Raw genomic sequence first — 19,400 nt, 5'->3', positions numbered from 1 at the left:
AGAGAGAAGCCCCCGTAGTAAGAGATCTGCTCAGCGGCTGTCTGTGATGCTGCCAGCTTGAAACAACTTAATGGAAAAGGAAGGAAAGACGGAAAAGAAGGAAGGAAGAAAATAATAACTTAAAGAAATAATAATACATTTAAAGAAAAAGTAAGAATAAAAAAATATGAAAAGAAAGAAAAGAAACAATTCAATGAAGAAGCAAATTAAAAGGAAGTATATAAAATATATAAAGTCGGAAATATTTAAATTATAAACAAAGAAATAGGAAAATATAGAATCCGGAAATTAATAAAGAATGAACAGAAAAGAGAGAAAAAAGAAAGACAAGAAGGAGAATCAAAATAGAAGGAGGAAAAGAAAGAGGAAAAAAACAGGGATATGAAAGAACAAGAAAAAAATGAAAATACAAAATAAATATAAAAATTAACAACAAAATAAATGTATAGTTTCTAGACAAAAATAGAAATAACTATTTTAAAAACGAAATTAAATTATTTTTAATTAGAATACATTTTAAAAAAGTGAAACATTTTAGTTAGATTTGCAATATAAACAAATAAATGTTCAATGAATAAAAAGGAGAAAAATGAAAGACAAGAAGACAGAATTAATGAACTAAAAAAAAAAGAAAGAATAAAAAACAAAAAAGAAAGAAGCAAAATACAGGAACAAAAACCGAACAAAAAAGAAATAAAATAAAATACAGAATAAATGTAAAAAAAAACAAAATAAAAAATGAAAAACATAAAATAAATAAAGAAAGAAAAACGTAAGTAAGGAAGAGAATATAAATTAAATAATAAATTCACAAAAAAATTAAAAAATTAATTTAAGTAAGGGAAGGAAAACACCAAAAAAGAAAGGAATTAAGAAAAAGAGATATTAAATGAAAGAAAAAGGGAGAAAGAACAAACAGTTGAAGAAAGAATAAAAAAAAGAAAATGCTAAATAAAGAAAGAAAGAAAGAAAGAAAGAAAGAAAGAAAGAAAGAAAGAAAGAAAGAAAGAAAGAAAGAAAGAAAAAAAATAAAGCATGGCTTGAATGAATGAACTGGGTGACGTGGTTGAAATCACGTGCAGTTAATTATGTCCATCTGCTTTATTACTCTACTGCTCAGATCAGAGAACAAACAGTCCAACGTACAGTAAAGCAGAACCTGAAGAGCCCTCAGGCTTCCAGCTGCTTTACCCTTAATATCTCCAATACTGTTCATATCTAAATATAACAACACTGAGGGAGTAAGTGTGTGATGGACTGTGTACATGTTTACTACTTACCAGTGGAAAGACACAATTTATTGCCTTAAATTCATGCAAATTTTGAATTTGAGGCCACACTTTAAAGCAATTAGCCAGACAAATTCTCCTGATCAATCACACAAACGGGGGGTCAGAGGTCCCCACCTTCTGCTCTAAACATATAAATCCCACCTTAATTCACTCATATACTCAGCAGTGTGGTTCTGAAATTAAGCATTAATTTTCTTTTCCTGACGTATTTGGTGCATCTTTGCACAAATATAGAGACAATTTGGAGAATGTGAAAGATGGAGTGTGAGAGAAAGTAGGATATGGCTAAATAGGTAGCTTGCTGGATTAGCCACAGTGCTAATAGAGTAGCAAAAAAACAGTATCAGCACATTGAAGTCCTCAATCACACTTTAATCCAAGTTTTTAGATAACAGTGAATTATACAATAATAAAAAAAACACATAAGTCAACTTTGTATTATGGTAAAAATCTCGCTTACCAATTAGGGACGAGGCCTGAATGATAGAAATTAAGGCAGTCGCTATTTTGCAAAAAACTGTTAAAATGGTCTAAGTCATATTTTATTTTGATTGGCTTGGAATCAAATCAAATCAAGGGGTAGAATCAAATGATCTGATCAATTTTAACCAAGGTGGCAGCTTCTTGAGTAGATGATTTAGGCGAATACGAATAAGTAAATTTTGCCAAAAAAAATAAAAAATAAATATATATATATATAATTATTATTAATATTATTATTTTTTTTATTATTATTATTATTATTATTATTATTATTATTATTATTATTATTATTATTATTATTATTATTATTTTATTATATGATTATTTGAGGAAGGTGACTATATTTATAATGCTGTACAGCAAGCGTTAATTATTTGTTTTCTAAGTGTTACCCAGCTAACAGTTTTTGGTATTAGAATGTTTTCTGAATGTTACAGTTAAAATTCCAAGACAATTTTTTAAATTGTTCTTAAAACATATTTATTTAATGGTTTTGAACGTTGTGGTAACGTCACTGCAACATCAATTGTGTTAATGTTTTAGTTTTGGAAATGTTACTTTTAATGTTTCCATAATTCGTCTTGTTGGAAACATTATGTAAGAAACGTCCTAATAACAGTGTGAGTCGAATTATTATTTCACACAGGTTCTGAATGTTTCTGGAACATTATTTTTGCAGTGTTACATGTTAACCATCTTGGAAACATTTTTAAAATATAGCTAAACATTTCTATAACATTCTCTGTTAGCTGGGTAGCTACTCTAGCTAATGTAACCTAGTTAAAGGTTTTCTAGCTGGTGTTAGCATGCTACATGTTTTCTACTGTAGCTGGTGTTAGCTAGCGTTAGCTAGTGTTTTTAAAGGTTTGCCTCTCTAGCTTGTTAGCTAGCTAAAGTGGTGGCCTCTATTTTTGGAAATCTAAGCTTACTGTAAATAAATGTACTCACCCAAATAAATGGTTTATTAGGAGAGAAATCTGTGCAGATTAACAACCAGGACTCATTTGACTTTGAAAGAAAATGTTTTTTTTTTTTTTTTTAAATAAGTGCTATTAATTTAAATAGCTAGTGTTTTTTAAGTGTTAGCTGCTTTACTTTGTTAGCCAGCTAAATGTTTACTATTGTAGCTAGTGTTAGTTAGCTAAACGTTAACTACTTTAGCTAGTGTTATCTAGGGTGTTAGCTACTCTAGCTAATGCTAGCTAACGAGATGTTTGCTCTTGTAGCTGGTGTTAGTTTGCTGTTGATTACTCTAGCATTGGCTTTTCTAGATTCATGTTGACTGAAATGTAATATCAGCCGATATGCTGGTATAAAACAAAAGCCACTTTATTCACCTTTCCCATTGTGAAGATAATGAGGAATAAAAGCTGTATTTTAAGGTTGGTGAAAGGTTGTAGCATATGCTGCTCTCTATCACACACGCACGCACACACACACACACACACACACACAGACTGCAGGATGAAATTATTTTGCAGCTGTGTCGGTGTTCACACTGTGTGGAGAATGAGCTGCAAGCTGAGGAGTTCCTAAATGACTTCCATTTAACAGCAGCTCATTCATTACGTTTTATTTCCGACAGCCAACAGCACAGAGCGGTGTGTGTAAATGGGTGTTTGTTTCATTGCAGGGACCAAATTCCTCCCCAAGATGATTAAAAAATTAACATTGTACTGTTGTGGGGACATTTGACCTGTTTCTTCCCCAAAATATGAGGTCAAAGCTGCCAGAGAAATATTTCAGCCAAAAGAATATCTACACAATTTTAAAAAAGAATTTGTGTTTCTGTGGTTGACAATGCTGACAATGCACTGCACACTGCAGTAAGAAGTTATCAATGTCTATTTGAACCATGCTCTGGCCTCTTCAAGCGGGCCTAGGCACAGGTCAAAGCGATCACACTAGTCAAATGCCATGCTTTGGGAGGTAACCATGCCTGAGCAGGGCACGGATTGCCTAGTGTAAGTACACCCTAACACTTTTCTCCTAGGTACTTAAAAACTACTGAAGCTTGATGTATCTTTCTGATTCTAGTCTCTACAAAAGGATAATATTGATAAACAACAACAAGCACTTTTGTAAGTCTTTCTGCTAAATACCGTAAATGTAAATGTACAATATTAGGAACCACATAATCATGTATATTAATGATTATACCACAGTTAGTTCCGACCCTGCAAAGTGATTGGCTGAGAGGCGTTCTATGAGTGCCGTTATCAGCCGGTAATGCACTGTAACCGAAGCTCTCCATGTATTACTCCGCCACATACAGGTAACCTAGCAACGATGCAGCGCTTACAAGCCAAACAGCACAGCTACAAACAGAGAGAGAGAGAGAGAGAGAGAGAGAGAGAGAGAGAGAGAAAGCGCAAGTTCAATGTTTTTTTAAAAAAGATCATGGTATTTTTTGTTAATTTATTTAGTCATATGCAGCTTTAGGAGTATTTTATCAATTCCTAAGTGCAACCTTTGGTAACACTTTACTTGGATGGTCTATTTGATGGCCTCTTTGATGCTCAACTGACATTCAACTAACATTCAACTACATGTATATTAAATGCAAATGAACTAAAAGGTAACAGTAAATGATTCTCTATTGAATATAACCCTACATTCAACTCTAACCCAAACGCTTATCTTAATATTTTAGGATTGGGTTTAGGGTTAGATTTTAAGTTTAGGTTAAGGTTAGGGTAAGGGTTAGGTGTAGGGTTTGATTTTATGGTTGATTAAGGGTTAAGGTTAGGTGTAGGTGTAGGGTTTGATTTTAGGGTTGATTAAGGGTTAAGGTTAGGGTTAGGTTCCATTTTAAATCATTTACATTCAACATAGGGTTAAGTTAAATTTAATGTACATTCAATTCAGTGTTAGTTGAATGTCAGTTGAGCATCAACAAGGCCATAAAATGGACCATCCAAGTAAAGTGTTACCCATCCTTTTGTTAATATAATTTCTGAATATGTATAATGATATATATATATTTTTTTACAACACATTTATGCGTTTTTCGGGTGTAATCGTGAATAAATACTGTAATATATTTGCCAGTGTTAAATCGATGTTTGTGGTTCGACTGAGCGTTCTGTTTCGTGGGAGGAGTCAACAAAGACGTTCTTTAAACTTGTTCGGTAATTTTCACTTTGCGAAGCAGTAGTGGAACTGTTTTAACTAGGGGAGATTTTATAACCAAACAGATCATATTTTTTCATCCTCTTTAACTCAAAATCTTTCCATAAACAGCGACAATGGAACTGAGGTATAATAACAATAATGCACTCCCTATAGCAATAGTTATTGCTTAACTATTGAATAACTGTAGCTGAATTAAGAACAGTTTATGATGATTTTTATATATGTACAATGCTGTACTGTAAAGCTTTCATTTTGTGTTAGCTTTATTAGCCTCACAGCTCTAGTGTAAAAAGTAAAGCACAAACTAAAGAACAGCTGTGAGTGTGTGTGTGTTGCAGAACAGCTAGAAGTATGAAATGTGCTTTAGTGTGAGCTGTGCAGAGAGAGAGCACTTTGTCTTCTCCACTTCAGCAGCCGTCACTGTGTGTATTATTATAATGTACTAAATAACCCCTAGTCAACTCTCAGAGCAGGACACTGAGACCTTTCCTCTTTTAGAGTGTGTGCAGCTGGCTGTGTGAATTTCTATAGTGTTCTAGCTTCCAGGACTAACAGATGCTAGATCTGTGATTTATTTGTACTGATTTATTTATTTATTTATTTTATTTAAAGAAAAAAAAAAGGTTTCCTGAGGTGAAGACAAGGGATAACATTTATAACTTTTTAGTTATAAAATGTGTAGCTTTGGGGGGTTTGTTTAAAGCCCTGTGATGGGTGCCCTGCTAAAAATAAAACCTGCTTAATGCAAATGTTTTTGTTGGTATCTAGTTTTAGACATTGTAAAACAGTTATTCAGCCAAAAACATACCTGGCATTAGCTTGTTTATCCAGCTAATTATTCAGCTTATATCTTGTCTCTTAGCTTAACAAATTTGCCCAATCTGGTGGTCAAGATGGTCATATTAGTTGTGACGTGAAGTGACCTTACACATGTAGTGAGAAAAATAAATATCTGATACACTGCCGATTTTGCAAGTTTTCACAACTACAAAGAATGAAGAGTCCTGTGTTTTGTATTTAGGTACACTTCAATTGGGAACGACAGAATAAAAAAAATGCATGAAATAAGTATTTAATACAATAGAAAAACAGAGCTTTATATCTGGTACAGAAACTTTTGTTTGCTATTACAATGGTCAGATGTTTCCTGTAGTTCTTAACCAAGTTTGCACGCATTGCAGCAGGGATTTTGGCCAACTCCTCCACACAGATCTTCTCCAGATCTTTCAGGCTGGCTAGGCCACTCCAGGACCTTGAAATGCTTCTTACAGAGCCACTTCTTAGTTGCCCTGGCTCTGTTTTTTAGGTCATTGTCATGCTGGAAGACCCAGCCATGACCCATCTTCAATGCTCTTACAGAAGGAAGTTGGTTGTTGGCCAAAATCTCCAAAATTGATACATTACCCCACCCATCCTCTTTTCGGTACAGTGCAGTCATCCTGTCCTGTCCTGTCCCCTTTGCAGAAAAGCACCCCTCACTGTTTGGGACAGTGTTTTTTGGGTTGTGCTCATTCTTCTTCAGCTAGTGGAATTAAAACCACAGAGCTCTATTTTGGTCTCATCTGACCACATGACTTTCTCATATGCCTCCTCTGGATCATCTAGATGGTCATGGGTGAACTTAAACTTGAAATGGCCTTTTTGGTCTTTGTCATGGTAAAGAGGTTGGAGTGTTGTCGGTTAAATGTCTGGACATGTGTCTTTTATACAGGTAGTTCAAACAGGTGCAGTTAATACAGGTAATGAGAGCAGAATAGTAGAGCTTCTTAAAGAAAGACAAACAGGTCTGTAAGAACTAGAATTCTTGCTGGTTGGTTGGTGATAAAATACTTATTTCATGCAATAAAATGCTAATTCTTTTTTTTTTTTTAATCATACAATGTGATTTTCTGCATTTTATTTTAAATTCTGTCTCTCACAGTTTAGAGGTTCTTATGATACAACATTACAGACCTTTCCATTCTTGGTGGGTAGGAAATACAAATACAAAATTTATATATACAGCTCTGGAAAAAAATAAGAGACCACTTTAGTTTTTGAATCAGTTTCTTTGATTTTGCTATTTTTAGGTATATGATTGTAAAATGAGCATTGATGTTTTATTCTATAAACTACGGACATTTCTCCAATATTCCCAAAAAAATAATGTCATTTAGAGCATTTATTTGCAGAAAATGAGAAATGGCTGAAATAACAAAAAAAAAGGAAGGGCTGTCCGACTTCAACTAATGCAAAGAAAACAAGTTCATATTCATAAAGTTTTAAGAGTTCAGAAATCAATATTTGGTGGAATAACCCTAATCACAGTTATCATGCATCTTGGCATGTTCTCCTCCACCAGTCTTACACACTGCTTTTGGATTACTTTATGCCTTTACTCCTGGTGCAAAAAATCAAGCAGTTCAGTTTGGTTTGATGGCTTGTGATCATCCATCTTCCTCTTAATTATATTCCAGAGGTTTTCAATTTGGTAAAATCAAAGAAACTCATTGTTTTTAAGTGGTCTCTTATTTTTTTCCAGAGCTGTATGTTGTTATTATATGTATATATACCATAACTAAAATACTGTTATTTAAACTCTGTTAGGATTATATAAATCCTACAGTGTAAGCCCAGCTTTAGATTAGGATTAGTCTTTTACCTGAACTGTGACCAATCAGCTGTCAGCTTTCATATGGAAAATTAGATGATGATTATCCATCATCTCTCTCTCTCTTTCTCTCTCTCTCTTTCTCTCCGAAGGATTTTCGTAGTAATTACGTGGCTAGGACACAATATTTGTCCTCTCCTCTTTCCTCTCCCCCTGTTTGTATGGGTAATTCAGTAATTGGGAGATGCTTCCATCCCTCTCTCCCTCCCTCCATTCTCTCTTCCTCCACTCTGCTCGCTCTTCTCTGTTTGTCTGTGTAATTACGTGATCTTTCAGCCTCTGTCTGTATAATTACATGATTCTGAAACACTCTCTCTCTCTCTCTCTTTCTTTCTCTCCTTCTCTCTCTCTCTCTCTCCTTCTCTTTCTCTGTCTCTTTTAGTATTGGCCATAATGAGGTGATTGGGATGTGTTGTGTGGGCAGTGACGCTGAAGGGCCGGGCAGAGAGCACTGGACAGCCATGCTGGCCAATCCACGCAAACCCATTGAACACTGGCACCAACTGGTGGAGGTACAGAGCATTCCTGTTTGATTGACTAACAAAAACACTAGTCCTTCTTGCACCCAGTCTACCATCAATGTGTTTTGTTGAATATATAGAGATATGGACAAATATACATTATGTACTATAAAAATGATTTCCAAGTGGAATAATTTATAGATTAATTCACTGATTGATTTACTGGTTGAATAGAAATATTATGAACTATGATATACAGATAATTTACTGGTTATATTACAATAGAAGGGCATGGATTAGGGGTGGGTATAATCTGAAATGAATTCCGAACAGATTTCCCAGTTCGATTCGATTCTGATTCACAAGGTCGCGATTCGATTTAAAATCGATTAATTTACCTAAATTTCAGTTACAATAAAAATTGTAGTAACTACACAAGGAACACTTAACCTCCATTATTAAAATATTAGTGTTTATATTAAATAAAACTGTATTCTTTTTATGTATTAATATCTTATTTTTGAGGAATTTTGAAATTTATGTTTTCAGTATCCAGTCAAATGTTGTTTTTTCAAAGTTTTAATAGAATGTTTTATTTTGCTTTAACTCAAGTTTTGGAAGGTTTTTGTCAGAGTACAGTCATGTTCAGACAGACATGGTTAAGGAATCTCCAGTCTATCTCCAGACTATGATACCCAGAATGCACCACGCACTGACATCACACCGCCAATCACCAGAGTATTGAGATCACTTGACTTCACACAACAGTTACATTCTTTTTTTTTATATCACTTAATGTAGTAAATTACGATGCTGACGCTGTAACGTGGTTCTAGAACAATAATTTTAGAACATTGTATGAACATACAGTATATACTGACATTTTAGCTGCATAAAACACAAACATAACAGGCTTCATAAATGTATTTTATTTGCAAATAAAAGTGTGAAATGTACCTATACCTACTATAGATGTTTAGATGTGATGCTAGAGTAAGCAAAGTGATGATAAAAACGCAACAAGCTAAACTAATAATGTTAAGAAAGAAAACTTTATTAAATTCAAAGGAAAAACCAGCCAGTCTGAGCGGAGCTCTTCTCCCCCGTCATTTACTCCCAATTTTGGTTATCCAATTGTCCCACCCCTTTGTGTGTCCCCATCACTGGTGGCACCTGCGACCCTTGGAGGATGCGGATGAGCACACGCCTCCTCCGACACGTGTGAAGTCAATCACCCCTTTTTTCGAGCTGCTGCTGATGAATCATTGCCTGAGCAGCTAGCGCGCTCGGAGGAAAGCACAGCGGCTAGGTACCGATTCATCCGACTCACAGATGCCTCATGCCGCCCGGCGCCACCTTTAAGTGTGATGGGGAGAGAGCGCCATCTACCCACCCGGAGGGAGCAGAGCGGGCATTGTGCTCCCTCTGAGCGCCGGCAGCTTGATGGCAAAGCTGCATGAGCTGGGGTTCGAACCTGCGACCTCCTGCTCATAGTGGCAACTGACTTATTCTAATTCTAATTTTTAAGCATTATAAGAATTGCTATAAGAATCTGCTTGCATTCAGCAATAGGAGCAATCCACACCTGGCAATGGAAATTGTGCCGATAGATTCATGTTTCACGGTACGTCCTGTCATGAAAAACCTGGAAAAGTCATGGAATTTGAAAATAGTCATTTCCAGGCCTGGATAAGTTTTGGGAAAATAAAAATGACCAGTTTTGGGAAACGTCATGGAAATTCTGTCTACAAATCTTTGTGTTTCCATTTATCGATAGAGAAAATCTATTTTAAGCTAACAAAATACATCAGCTCAGACTTATTTCAGTAATTTAGCCCTACACAATGGAGCTTTCAGGATCTGACACACACTTCTGCACTGATATTTTAAAAATCATATGGTCAGGAAAATTTGCCTTGAAGGCATGGAAAAATCATTGTAATTTATTGGTTAAAACCAGAGACTGTAAAAAAAGATGGACGTCGTGTCTTCGTTCCCATTCATTCAATGAAAATGAAGCCAAAGTCTTCCTCCATGTTGGCGATCCTGATACCCGAGTCTGCGCAGTAGAGACCAGAGCAGGGAGAAAGACTGTGGAGAGACCGCCTACTCATTTGAATAACCCCGCCCCTGAGGGCTGCCTCGCGGTCACAGACTGCAGAGCGGAGCGGAGCTGACGGTCTGTTATTGGTCCCGCCCATAACCAGCCCTTTTACAGTAACCACACCTTTTTCAAATAGAGCTGAATAACGTTTTAAAAAACGAATTCTGTGGGGATATAAAAATTAACAATATAAGCAGAGGTTACACTAGCTGTTGCATTTAAATAATGGAGGTAGAATTACAGTATATTAGAAAAAAACGTGATTGAAAATTGTCTGTTTTGCCATTGAAACCTATGGGGATGGGTGGGGTTACACAGCTTTCTGTGGTACTTTTCTACGGGGACTAGACAAGCTGTGTGTGAGCATTCACTCATCTATGTCAGCGATGGTGCAAATAAAATAAAAAAACATTTGGCCATAACAATATAGTACAATACTAATAATAACATGAGAACAATGCACTCTTAAACACAATACATGATGAATTAGCAGCTCTACAGTATAAATAGAGGATCATTTGTGAAGAGTAGTACAGGGTGATGCTGCAGAGCCGCACTCAGTGATGTTCCCCTGTAGGGATAATATAGTGTATATTGTGTTTAAGTGCTTCTTGTGTTTGGTTTTAGTTGCTGTTCACTGGTTCAGTAAGCCTGTGAGGTAGTCATTCCCCTGTGTAATGGCTGTAATAGTCTACGAGGGTGACACTTTGCTCTTTGTTAATTTGTGCTTGCAGGAGAAATCTATTACCACGTATTCGAAGAGCGCCACAGCCTCACCGAAGCCACACATCGTGGTGGACAGTCCACACTCCGAATAGAGATGTGAGTATGGATGCTCAGGATTTAAAAGGTTTTATAAAACATACACATGGCATTTGAAAAAGCAAGAGCACATACAATAATAGTTTATTTTATTTAGTCTGTTTCATGCAGAAAATAAATAGAAATTGTGTCTAAAATGTGCATGTATTTGTATTGGAAAAAAATAAGAGTCCACTTAAAAAAATGATGAGTATCTTTGATTTTATCAAATTGAAAACCTCTGGAATAAAATCAAGAGGAAGATGGATGATCACAAGCCATCAAACCAAGCTGAACTGCTTGAACTTTTGCACCAGGAGTGGCATAGAGTTATCCAAAAGCATTGTGTAAGACTGGTGAAGGAGAACATGCCCAGATGCATGAAAACTGTGATTAAAAACCAGGGTTATTCCACCAAATATAGTTTTTTTTTTTTTTAACTCTTAAAACTTTATGAATATGAACATGTTTTTATTTGCATTATTTGAAGTCTGAAAGCTCTGCATGTGCAACTTTTTGCAAATAAATGCTCTAAATACCAATTTATTTATTTGAAATTTGGTAGAAATGTTGTCTGTAGTTTATAGAATAAAAGAACAATGTTCACATTTTACTCAAACATATACCTTATAAATAGCAAAATTTGAGAAACTGATTCAGAAACTGAAGTAGCCTCTTATTTTTTTCCAGAGCTGTATATTTATATATGTAGTGCGTCACTGTGCAGATGTTTTAAGATATGTTTTACTGTAACTCTGATCATTAAACTTCAAATCATATTAGAACACATGCAGTTAAAAAAATAATACAGTAAAAAGGAACAAGAACTGCCTCCAGCCAGCGTATTAACCAGAACAGATGTTGGATCATAGCTATAAATAACACTGGACTCCCATGAGGAGAGCTTTAAAAATGTTTAAATTAACACGGTGATGTAAAACCACATTTACATTTAGAATAAATGTTGTTTGTATTGATTTTAATTAGTGTTGCACCGGAGAAATAATGACTTTCTGTCCAGATAAGGAGCTTTATCATTGTAATTATTCTCAGGGGATTGAAACATTTGCACAGTAATGTCCATATAAACATATAGATAGATAAATAGATCAGCCATGACATTAGCAACACTGGCAGGTAGAGTGAAAAACATTGACTGGTGTACATGTGCTTCATATTCCAATTAATATTTTCTATAATAAGTAGGATAATTAAATGACTATGTCAATTTTGTTTATTTTAGGCTAATAGTTTAAGTAAGATTCTATCGATATGTGCATGTTATGTTATGATACATATCTCTAAGACAGGATCTGCTAATTATATAAAAACAATTAATACAGAAATATCAAGGCCACAGTAACCTAGCTGTTAAGTGGAGATGGTTAATAGCTTTGTTTAGTTAATAGTGAGTTAGTAAGTTAATAGTTAGTGTGATTGCAGTATGCAATCACAGTATTGTTCTTCTTAAGTCTTATTAGTGTGATTGCAGTAATGCAATCACAGTACTGATCTTCTTAAGTCTTATTCTTCTTCTTCTTCTTCTTCTTATTATTAGTGTGATTGCAGTAATGCAATCACAGTATTGTTCTTCTTAAGTCTTATTCTTCTTCTTCTTCTTATTATTAGTGTGATTGCAGTAATGCAATCACAGTATTGATCTTCTTAAGTCTTATTAGTGTGATTGCAGTAATGCAATCACAGTATTGTTCTTCTTAAGTCTTATTCTTCTTCTTCTTATTATTATTATTCCACCTGTTTTTTGTCCGGTTAACTAGTGCCGCAGTTTTCGAAATATCGACTTCGTTCAAAAGAGAAAACGTGCGTCCATATCGGGAATGGTGGGCTTGTATACAGCTTTCCGATCGGACTTACGTTTTTCGTAAAAACTTCGTAAGTACGCGTTTTTTTGCCCATTGAAAATGAATGGGCAGAACTTTGCACGCCCGTGGACGTCGCAATTTTTGAAATACGAAGATGAAACCAATTGAGGACCTGTAGAACTTATTGAGCTCTTTCCGAAAATATGCGTTACGAAAAGTTACGACGTACGGATTTCGTACGAATGTCGTACGAAGTGGCCCCATTGGAATGAATGGGGCCAATCGGAGGACGGCAGCTAGATCGAAGGACAGGTAGCTAGAACTCCAGTACTGTGTGTAATGGAGCAGCTATGGGATAAATCAGCGTTAGGTCAAAAGTTTGGACACCCCGGCCCCCCCCCAGTACTGTGTGTAATGGAGCCATGGGTCAAAAGTTTGGACACCCCGGCCCCCCAGTACTGTGTGTAATGGAGCCATGGGTCAAAAGTTTGGACACCCCCGAACGGCCAGAGCAACCTAGCGTGCATAGCTGATTGATGTATTTGCACGTTGCATAGCAACGTGCAAACACCATTTAATCTAATTTATGCATATAAATCACCTAGAAACACCATAGCAACCACCACAGATACCATAGCAACACCTTAGCAACCGCCTAGCAACACCTTAGCAACCACCTAGCAACCACCTAGCAACACCTTAGCAACCTCCCCGGATACCATAGCAACACCTTAGCAACCGCCTAGCAACACCTTAGCAACCGCATAGCAACCACTTAGCAACACCTTAGCAACCACTCCGGATACCATAGCAACACCTTAGCAACCGCCTAGCAACCACCTAGCAACACCTTAGCAACCACCCCGGATACCATAGCAACACCTTAGCAACTGCCTAGCAACAACTTAGCAACCACCTAGCAACCACCTAGCAACACCTTAGCAACCACCCCGGATACCATAGCAACACCTTAGCAACCGCCTAGCAACACCCTAGCAACCACCTAGCAACCACCTAGCAACACCTTAGCAACCACCCCGGATACCATAGCAACACCTTAGCAACCGCCTAGCAACACCCTAGCAACCACCTAGCAACACCTAAGCAACCACCCCGGATACCATAGCAACACCTTAGCAACCGGATAGCAACACCTTACCAACCACCTAGCAACCACCTAGCAACACCTTAGCAACCACCCCGGATACCATAGCAACACCTTAGCAACCACCTAGCAACACCCTAGCAACCACCTAGCAACCACCTAGCAACACCTTAGCAACCACCCCGGATACCATAGCAACACCTTAGCAACCGCCTAGCAACACCCTAGCAACCACCTAGCAACACCTTAGCAACCACCCCGGATACCATAGCAACACCTTAGCAACCGCCTAGCAACAACCTAGCAACCACCTAGCAACCACCTAGCAACACCTTAGCAACCACCCCGGATACCATAGCAACACCTTAGCAACCGCCTAGCAACACCCTAGCAACCACCTAGCAACCGCCTAGCAACACCTTAGCAACCACCTAGCAACACCTTAGCAACCACCCCGGATACCATAGCAACACCTTAGCAACACCATAGCAGATACCAGCCAGCACTGCAATCACACTCGCAGTTTCTGCAGGAACTGCAATCTAGTTCTTATTATTATTATTATTCCACCTGTTTTTTGTCCGGTTAACTAGTGCCGCAGTTTTCGAAATATCGACTTCGTTCAAAAGAGAAAACGTGCGTCCATATCGGGAATGGTGGGCTTGTATACAGCTTTCCGATCGGACTTACGTTTTTCGTAAAAACTTCGTAAGTACGCGTTTTTTTGCCCATTGAAAATGAATGGGCAGAACTTTGCACGCCCGTGGACGTCGCAATTTTTTAAATACTAAGATGAAACCAATTGAGGACCTGTAGAACTTATTGAGCTCTTTCCGAAAATATGCGTTACGAAAAGTTACGACGTACGGATTTCGTACGAATGTCGTACGAAGTGGCCCCATTGGAATGAATGGGGCCAATCGGAGGACGGCAGCTAGATCGAAGGACAGGTAGCTAGAACTCCAGTACTGTGAGTGTATGGAGCAGCTATGGGATAAATCAGCATTAGGTCAAAAGTTTGGACACCCCGGCCCCCCCCCAGTACTGTGTGTAATGGAGCCATGGGTCAAAAGTTTGGACACCCCGGCCCCCCAGTACTGTGTGCAATGGAGCCACGGGTCAAAAGTTTGGACACCCCCGAACGGCCAGAGCAACCTAGCGTGCATAGCTGATTGATGTATTTGCACGTTGCGTAGCAACGTGCAAACACCATTTAATCAAATTTATGCATATACATCACCTAGCAACCACCTAGAAACACCATAGCAACCACCCCGGATACCATAGCAACACCTTAGCAACCACCTAGCAACTGCTTAGGAGTGACCTACCAACCACTTAGCAACACCATAGCAACCACCCTGGATACCATAGCAACACCTTAGCAACCGCCTAGCAACACCTTAGCAACCACCTAGCAACCATCTAGCAACACCTTAGCAACCACCCCAGATACCATAGCAACACCTTAGCAACCGCCTAGCAACACCCTAGCAACCACCTAGCAACCACCTAGCAACACCTTAGCAACCACCCCGGATACCATAGCAACACCTTAGCAACCGCCTAGCAACACCCTAGCAACCACCTAGCAACCACCTAGCAACACCTTAGCAACCACCCCAGATACCATAGCAACACCTTATCAACTGCCTAGCAACACCCTAGCAACCACCTAGCAACCACCTAGCAACACCTTAGCAACCACCACGGATACCATAGCAACACCTTAGCAACCACCTAGCAACACCCTAGCAACCACCTAGCAACACCTTAGCAACCACCCCGGATACCATAGCAACACCTTAGCAACCGGCTAGCAACACCTTAGCAACCACCTAGCAACCACTTAGCAACACCTTAGCAACCACCCCAGATACCATAGCAACACCTTAGCAACCGCCTAGCAACACCCTAGAAACCACCTAGCAACCACCTAGCAACACCTTAGCAACCAACCCGGATACCATAGCAACACCTTAGCAACCGCCTAGCAACACCCTAGCAACCACCTAGCAACCACCTAGCAACACCTTAGCAACCACCTCGGATACCATAGCAACACCTTAGCAACCGCCTAGCAACACCCTAGCAACCACCTAGCAACCACCTAGCAACACCTTAGCAACCACCCCGGATACCATAGCAACACCTTAGCAACCGCCTAGCAACACCCTAGCAACCACCTAGCAACCACCTAGCAACACCTTAGCAACCACCCCGGATACCATAGCAACACCTTAGCAACCGCCTAGCAACACCTTAGCAACCACCTAGCAACCACCTAGCAACCACCTAGCAACACCTTAGCAACCACCCCAAATACCATAGCAACACCTTAGCAACCGCCTAGCAACACCTTAGCAACTGCCTAGCAACACCTTAGCAACCACCTAGTAATCACCTAGCAACACCTTAGCAACCACCCCAGATACCATAGCAACACCTTAGCAACCGCCTAGCAACACCTTAGCAACCACCTAGCAACATCTTAGCAACCACCCCGGATACCATAGCAACACCTTAGCAACACCTTAGCACCAGCCAGCACTGCAATCACACTCGCAGTTTCTGCAGGAACTGCAATCTAGTTCCACCTGTTTTTTGTCCGGTTAACTAGTGCCGCAGTTTTCGAAATATCGACTTCGTTCAAAAGAGAAAACGTGCGTCCTTATCGGGAATGGTGGGCTTGTATACAGCTTTCCGATCGGAATAACGTTTTTCGTAAAAACTTCGTAAGTACGCGTTTTTTTGCCCATTGAAAATGAATGGGCAGAACTTTGCACGCCCGTGGACATCGCAATTTTTAAAATACGAAGATGAAACCAATTGAGGACCTGTAGAACTTATTGAGCTCTTTCCGAAAATATGCGTTACGAAAAGTTACGACGTACGGATTTCGTACGATTGTCGTACGAAGTGGCCCCATTGGAATGAATGGGGCCATCGGAGGACGGCAGCTAGATCGAAGGACAGGTAGCTAGAACTCCAGTACTGTGAGTGTATGGAGCAGCTATGGGATAAAACAGCATTAGGTCAAAAGTTTGGACACCCCGGCCCCCCAGTACTGTGTGTAATGGAGCCACGGGTCAAAAGTTTGGACACCCCGGCCCCCCAGTACTGTGTGTAATGGAGCCACGGGTCAAAAGTTTGGACACCCCCGAACGGCCAGAGCAACCTAGCGTGCATAGCTGATTGATGTATTTGCACGTTGCGTAGCAACGTGCAAACACCATTTAATCTAATTTATGCATATACATCACCTAGGAACCACCTAGCAACACCTTAGCAACCACCTAGCAACCACCTAGCAACACCTTAGCAACCACCCCGGATACCATAGCAACACCTTAGCAACCGCCTAGCAACACCTTAGCAACCACCTAGCAAACACCTAGCAACACCTTAGCAACCACCACGGATACCATAGCAACACCTTAGCAACCGCCTAGCAACACCTTAGCAACCACCTAGCAACCACCTAGCAACACCTTAGCAACCACCCCGGATACCATAGCAACACCTTAGCAACCGCCTAGCAACACCCTAGCAACCACTTAGCAACCACCTAGCAACACCTTAGCAACCACCCCGGATACCATAGCAACACCTTAGCAACCGCCTAGCAACACCCTAGCAACCACCTAGCAACACCTTAGCAACCACCCCGGATACCATAGCAACACCTTAGCAACCGCCTAGCAACACCCTAGCAACCACCTAGCAACACCTTAGCAACCACCCCGGATACCATAGCAACACCTTAGCAACCGCCTAGCAACACCTTAGCAAACACCTAGCAACACCTTAGCAACCACCCCGGATACCATAGCAACACCTTAGCAACCGCCTAGCAACACCTTAGCAACCACCTAGCAACCACCTAGCAACACCTTAGCAACCACCCCGGATACCATAGCAACACCTTAGCAACCGCCTAGCAACACCCTAGCAACCACCTAGAAACACCTTAGCAACCACCCCGGATACCATAGCAACACCTTAGCAACCGCCTAGCAACACCCTAGCAACCACCTAGCAACACCTTAGCAACCACCCCGGATACCATAGCAACACCTTAGCAACCGCCTAGCAACACCCTAGCAACCACCTAGCAACACCTTAGCAACCACCCCGGATACCATAGCAACACCTTAGCAACCGCCTAGCAACACCTTAGCAACCACCTAGCAACCACCTAGCAACACCTTAGCAACCACCCCGGATACCATAGCAACACCTTAGCAACCGCCTAGCAACACCTTAGCAACCACCTAGCAACCACCTAGCAACACCTTAGCAACCACCCCAAATACCATAGCAACACCTTAGCAACCGCCTAGCAACACCTTAGCAACCACCTAGCAACCACCTAGCAACACCTTAGCAACCACCCCGGATACCATAGCAACACCTTAGCAACCGCCTAGCAACACCCTAGCAACCACTTAGCAACCGCCTAGCAACACCCTAGCAACCACCTAGCAACCACCTAGCAACACCTTAGCAACCACCCCGGATACCATAGCAACACCTTAGCAACCGCCTAGCAACACCCTAGCAACCACTTAGCAACCGCCTAGCAACACCCTAGCAACCACCTAGCAACCACCTAGCAACCACCTAGCAACACCTTAGCAACCACCCCGGATACCATAGCAACACCTTAGCAACCGCCTAGCAACACCCTAGCAACCACCTAGCAACCACCTAGCAACACCTTAGCAACCACCCCGGATACCATAGCAACACCTTAGCAACCGCCTAGCAACACCCTAGCAACCACCTAGCAACCACGTAGCAACACCTTAGCAACCACCAAACATACCATAGCAACACCTTAGCAACCGCCTAGCAACACCCTAGCAACCACCTAGCAACACCTTAGCAACCACCCCGGATACCATAGCAACACCTTAGCAAACGCCTAGCAACACCTTAGCAACCACCTAGCAACCACCTAGCAACACCTTAGCAACCACCCCAAATACCATAGCAACACCTTAGCAACCGCCTAGCAACACCTTAGCAACCGCCTAGCAACACCTTAGCAACCACCTAGTAACCACCTAGCAACACCTTAGCAACCACCCCAGATACCATAGCAACACCTTAGCAACCGCCTAGCAACATCTTAGCAACCACCCCGGATACCATAGCAACACCTTAGCAACACCTTAGCAGATACCAGCCAGCACTGCAATCACACTCGCAGTTTCTGCAGGAACTGCAATCTAGTTCCACCTGTTTTTTGTCCGGTTAACTAGTGCCGCAGTTTTCGAAATATCGACTTCGTTCAAAAGAGAAAACGTGCGTCCATATCGGGAATGGTGGGCTTGTATACAGCTTTCCGATCGGACTTACGTTTTTCGTAAAAACTTCGTAAGTACGCGTTTTTTTGACCATTGAAAATGAATGGGCAGAACTTTGCACGCCCGTGGACGTCGCAATTTTTGAAATACGAAGATGAAACCAATTGAGGACCTGTAGAACTTATTGAGCTCTTTCCGAAAATATGCGTTACGAAAAGTTACGACGTACGGATT

General features: G+C 40.1%; 1 protein-coding gene across 1 annotated transcript in view; it reads left to right on the top strand.

The window, feature by feature from the left end:
- The window catches only part of syt3 (synaptotagmin III), a 139,380-nt gene that overhangs the window by 102,383 nt on the left and 17,597 nt on the right, over positions 1-19,400 (top strand). The window contains exons 10-11 of the mRNA XM_022674037.2: positions 7,943-8,072; positions 10,860-10,947. Of these exons, the coding sequence (XP_022529758.1) occupies positions 7,943-8,072; positions 10,860-10,943 (214 nt within the window). The 3' untranslated portion in view covers positions 10,944-10,947. The remainder of the gene's footprint in view (positions 1-7,942; positions 8,073-10,859; positions 10,948-19,400) is intronic.

Source organism: Astyanax mexicanus, chromosome 19 (genome assembly GCF_023375975.1).
Source record: "Astyanax mexicanus isolate ESR-SI-001 chromosome 19, AstMex3_surface, whole genome shotgun sequence".
Classification (NCBI taxonomy): Eukaryota; Metazoa; Chordata; class Actinopteri; order Characiformes; family Acestrorhamphidae; genus Astyanax; species Astyanax mexicanus.
Note: the sequence above shows the minus strand (reverse complement) of the source record. Positions and strands in the feature narration are given on the sequence as shown.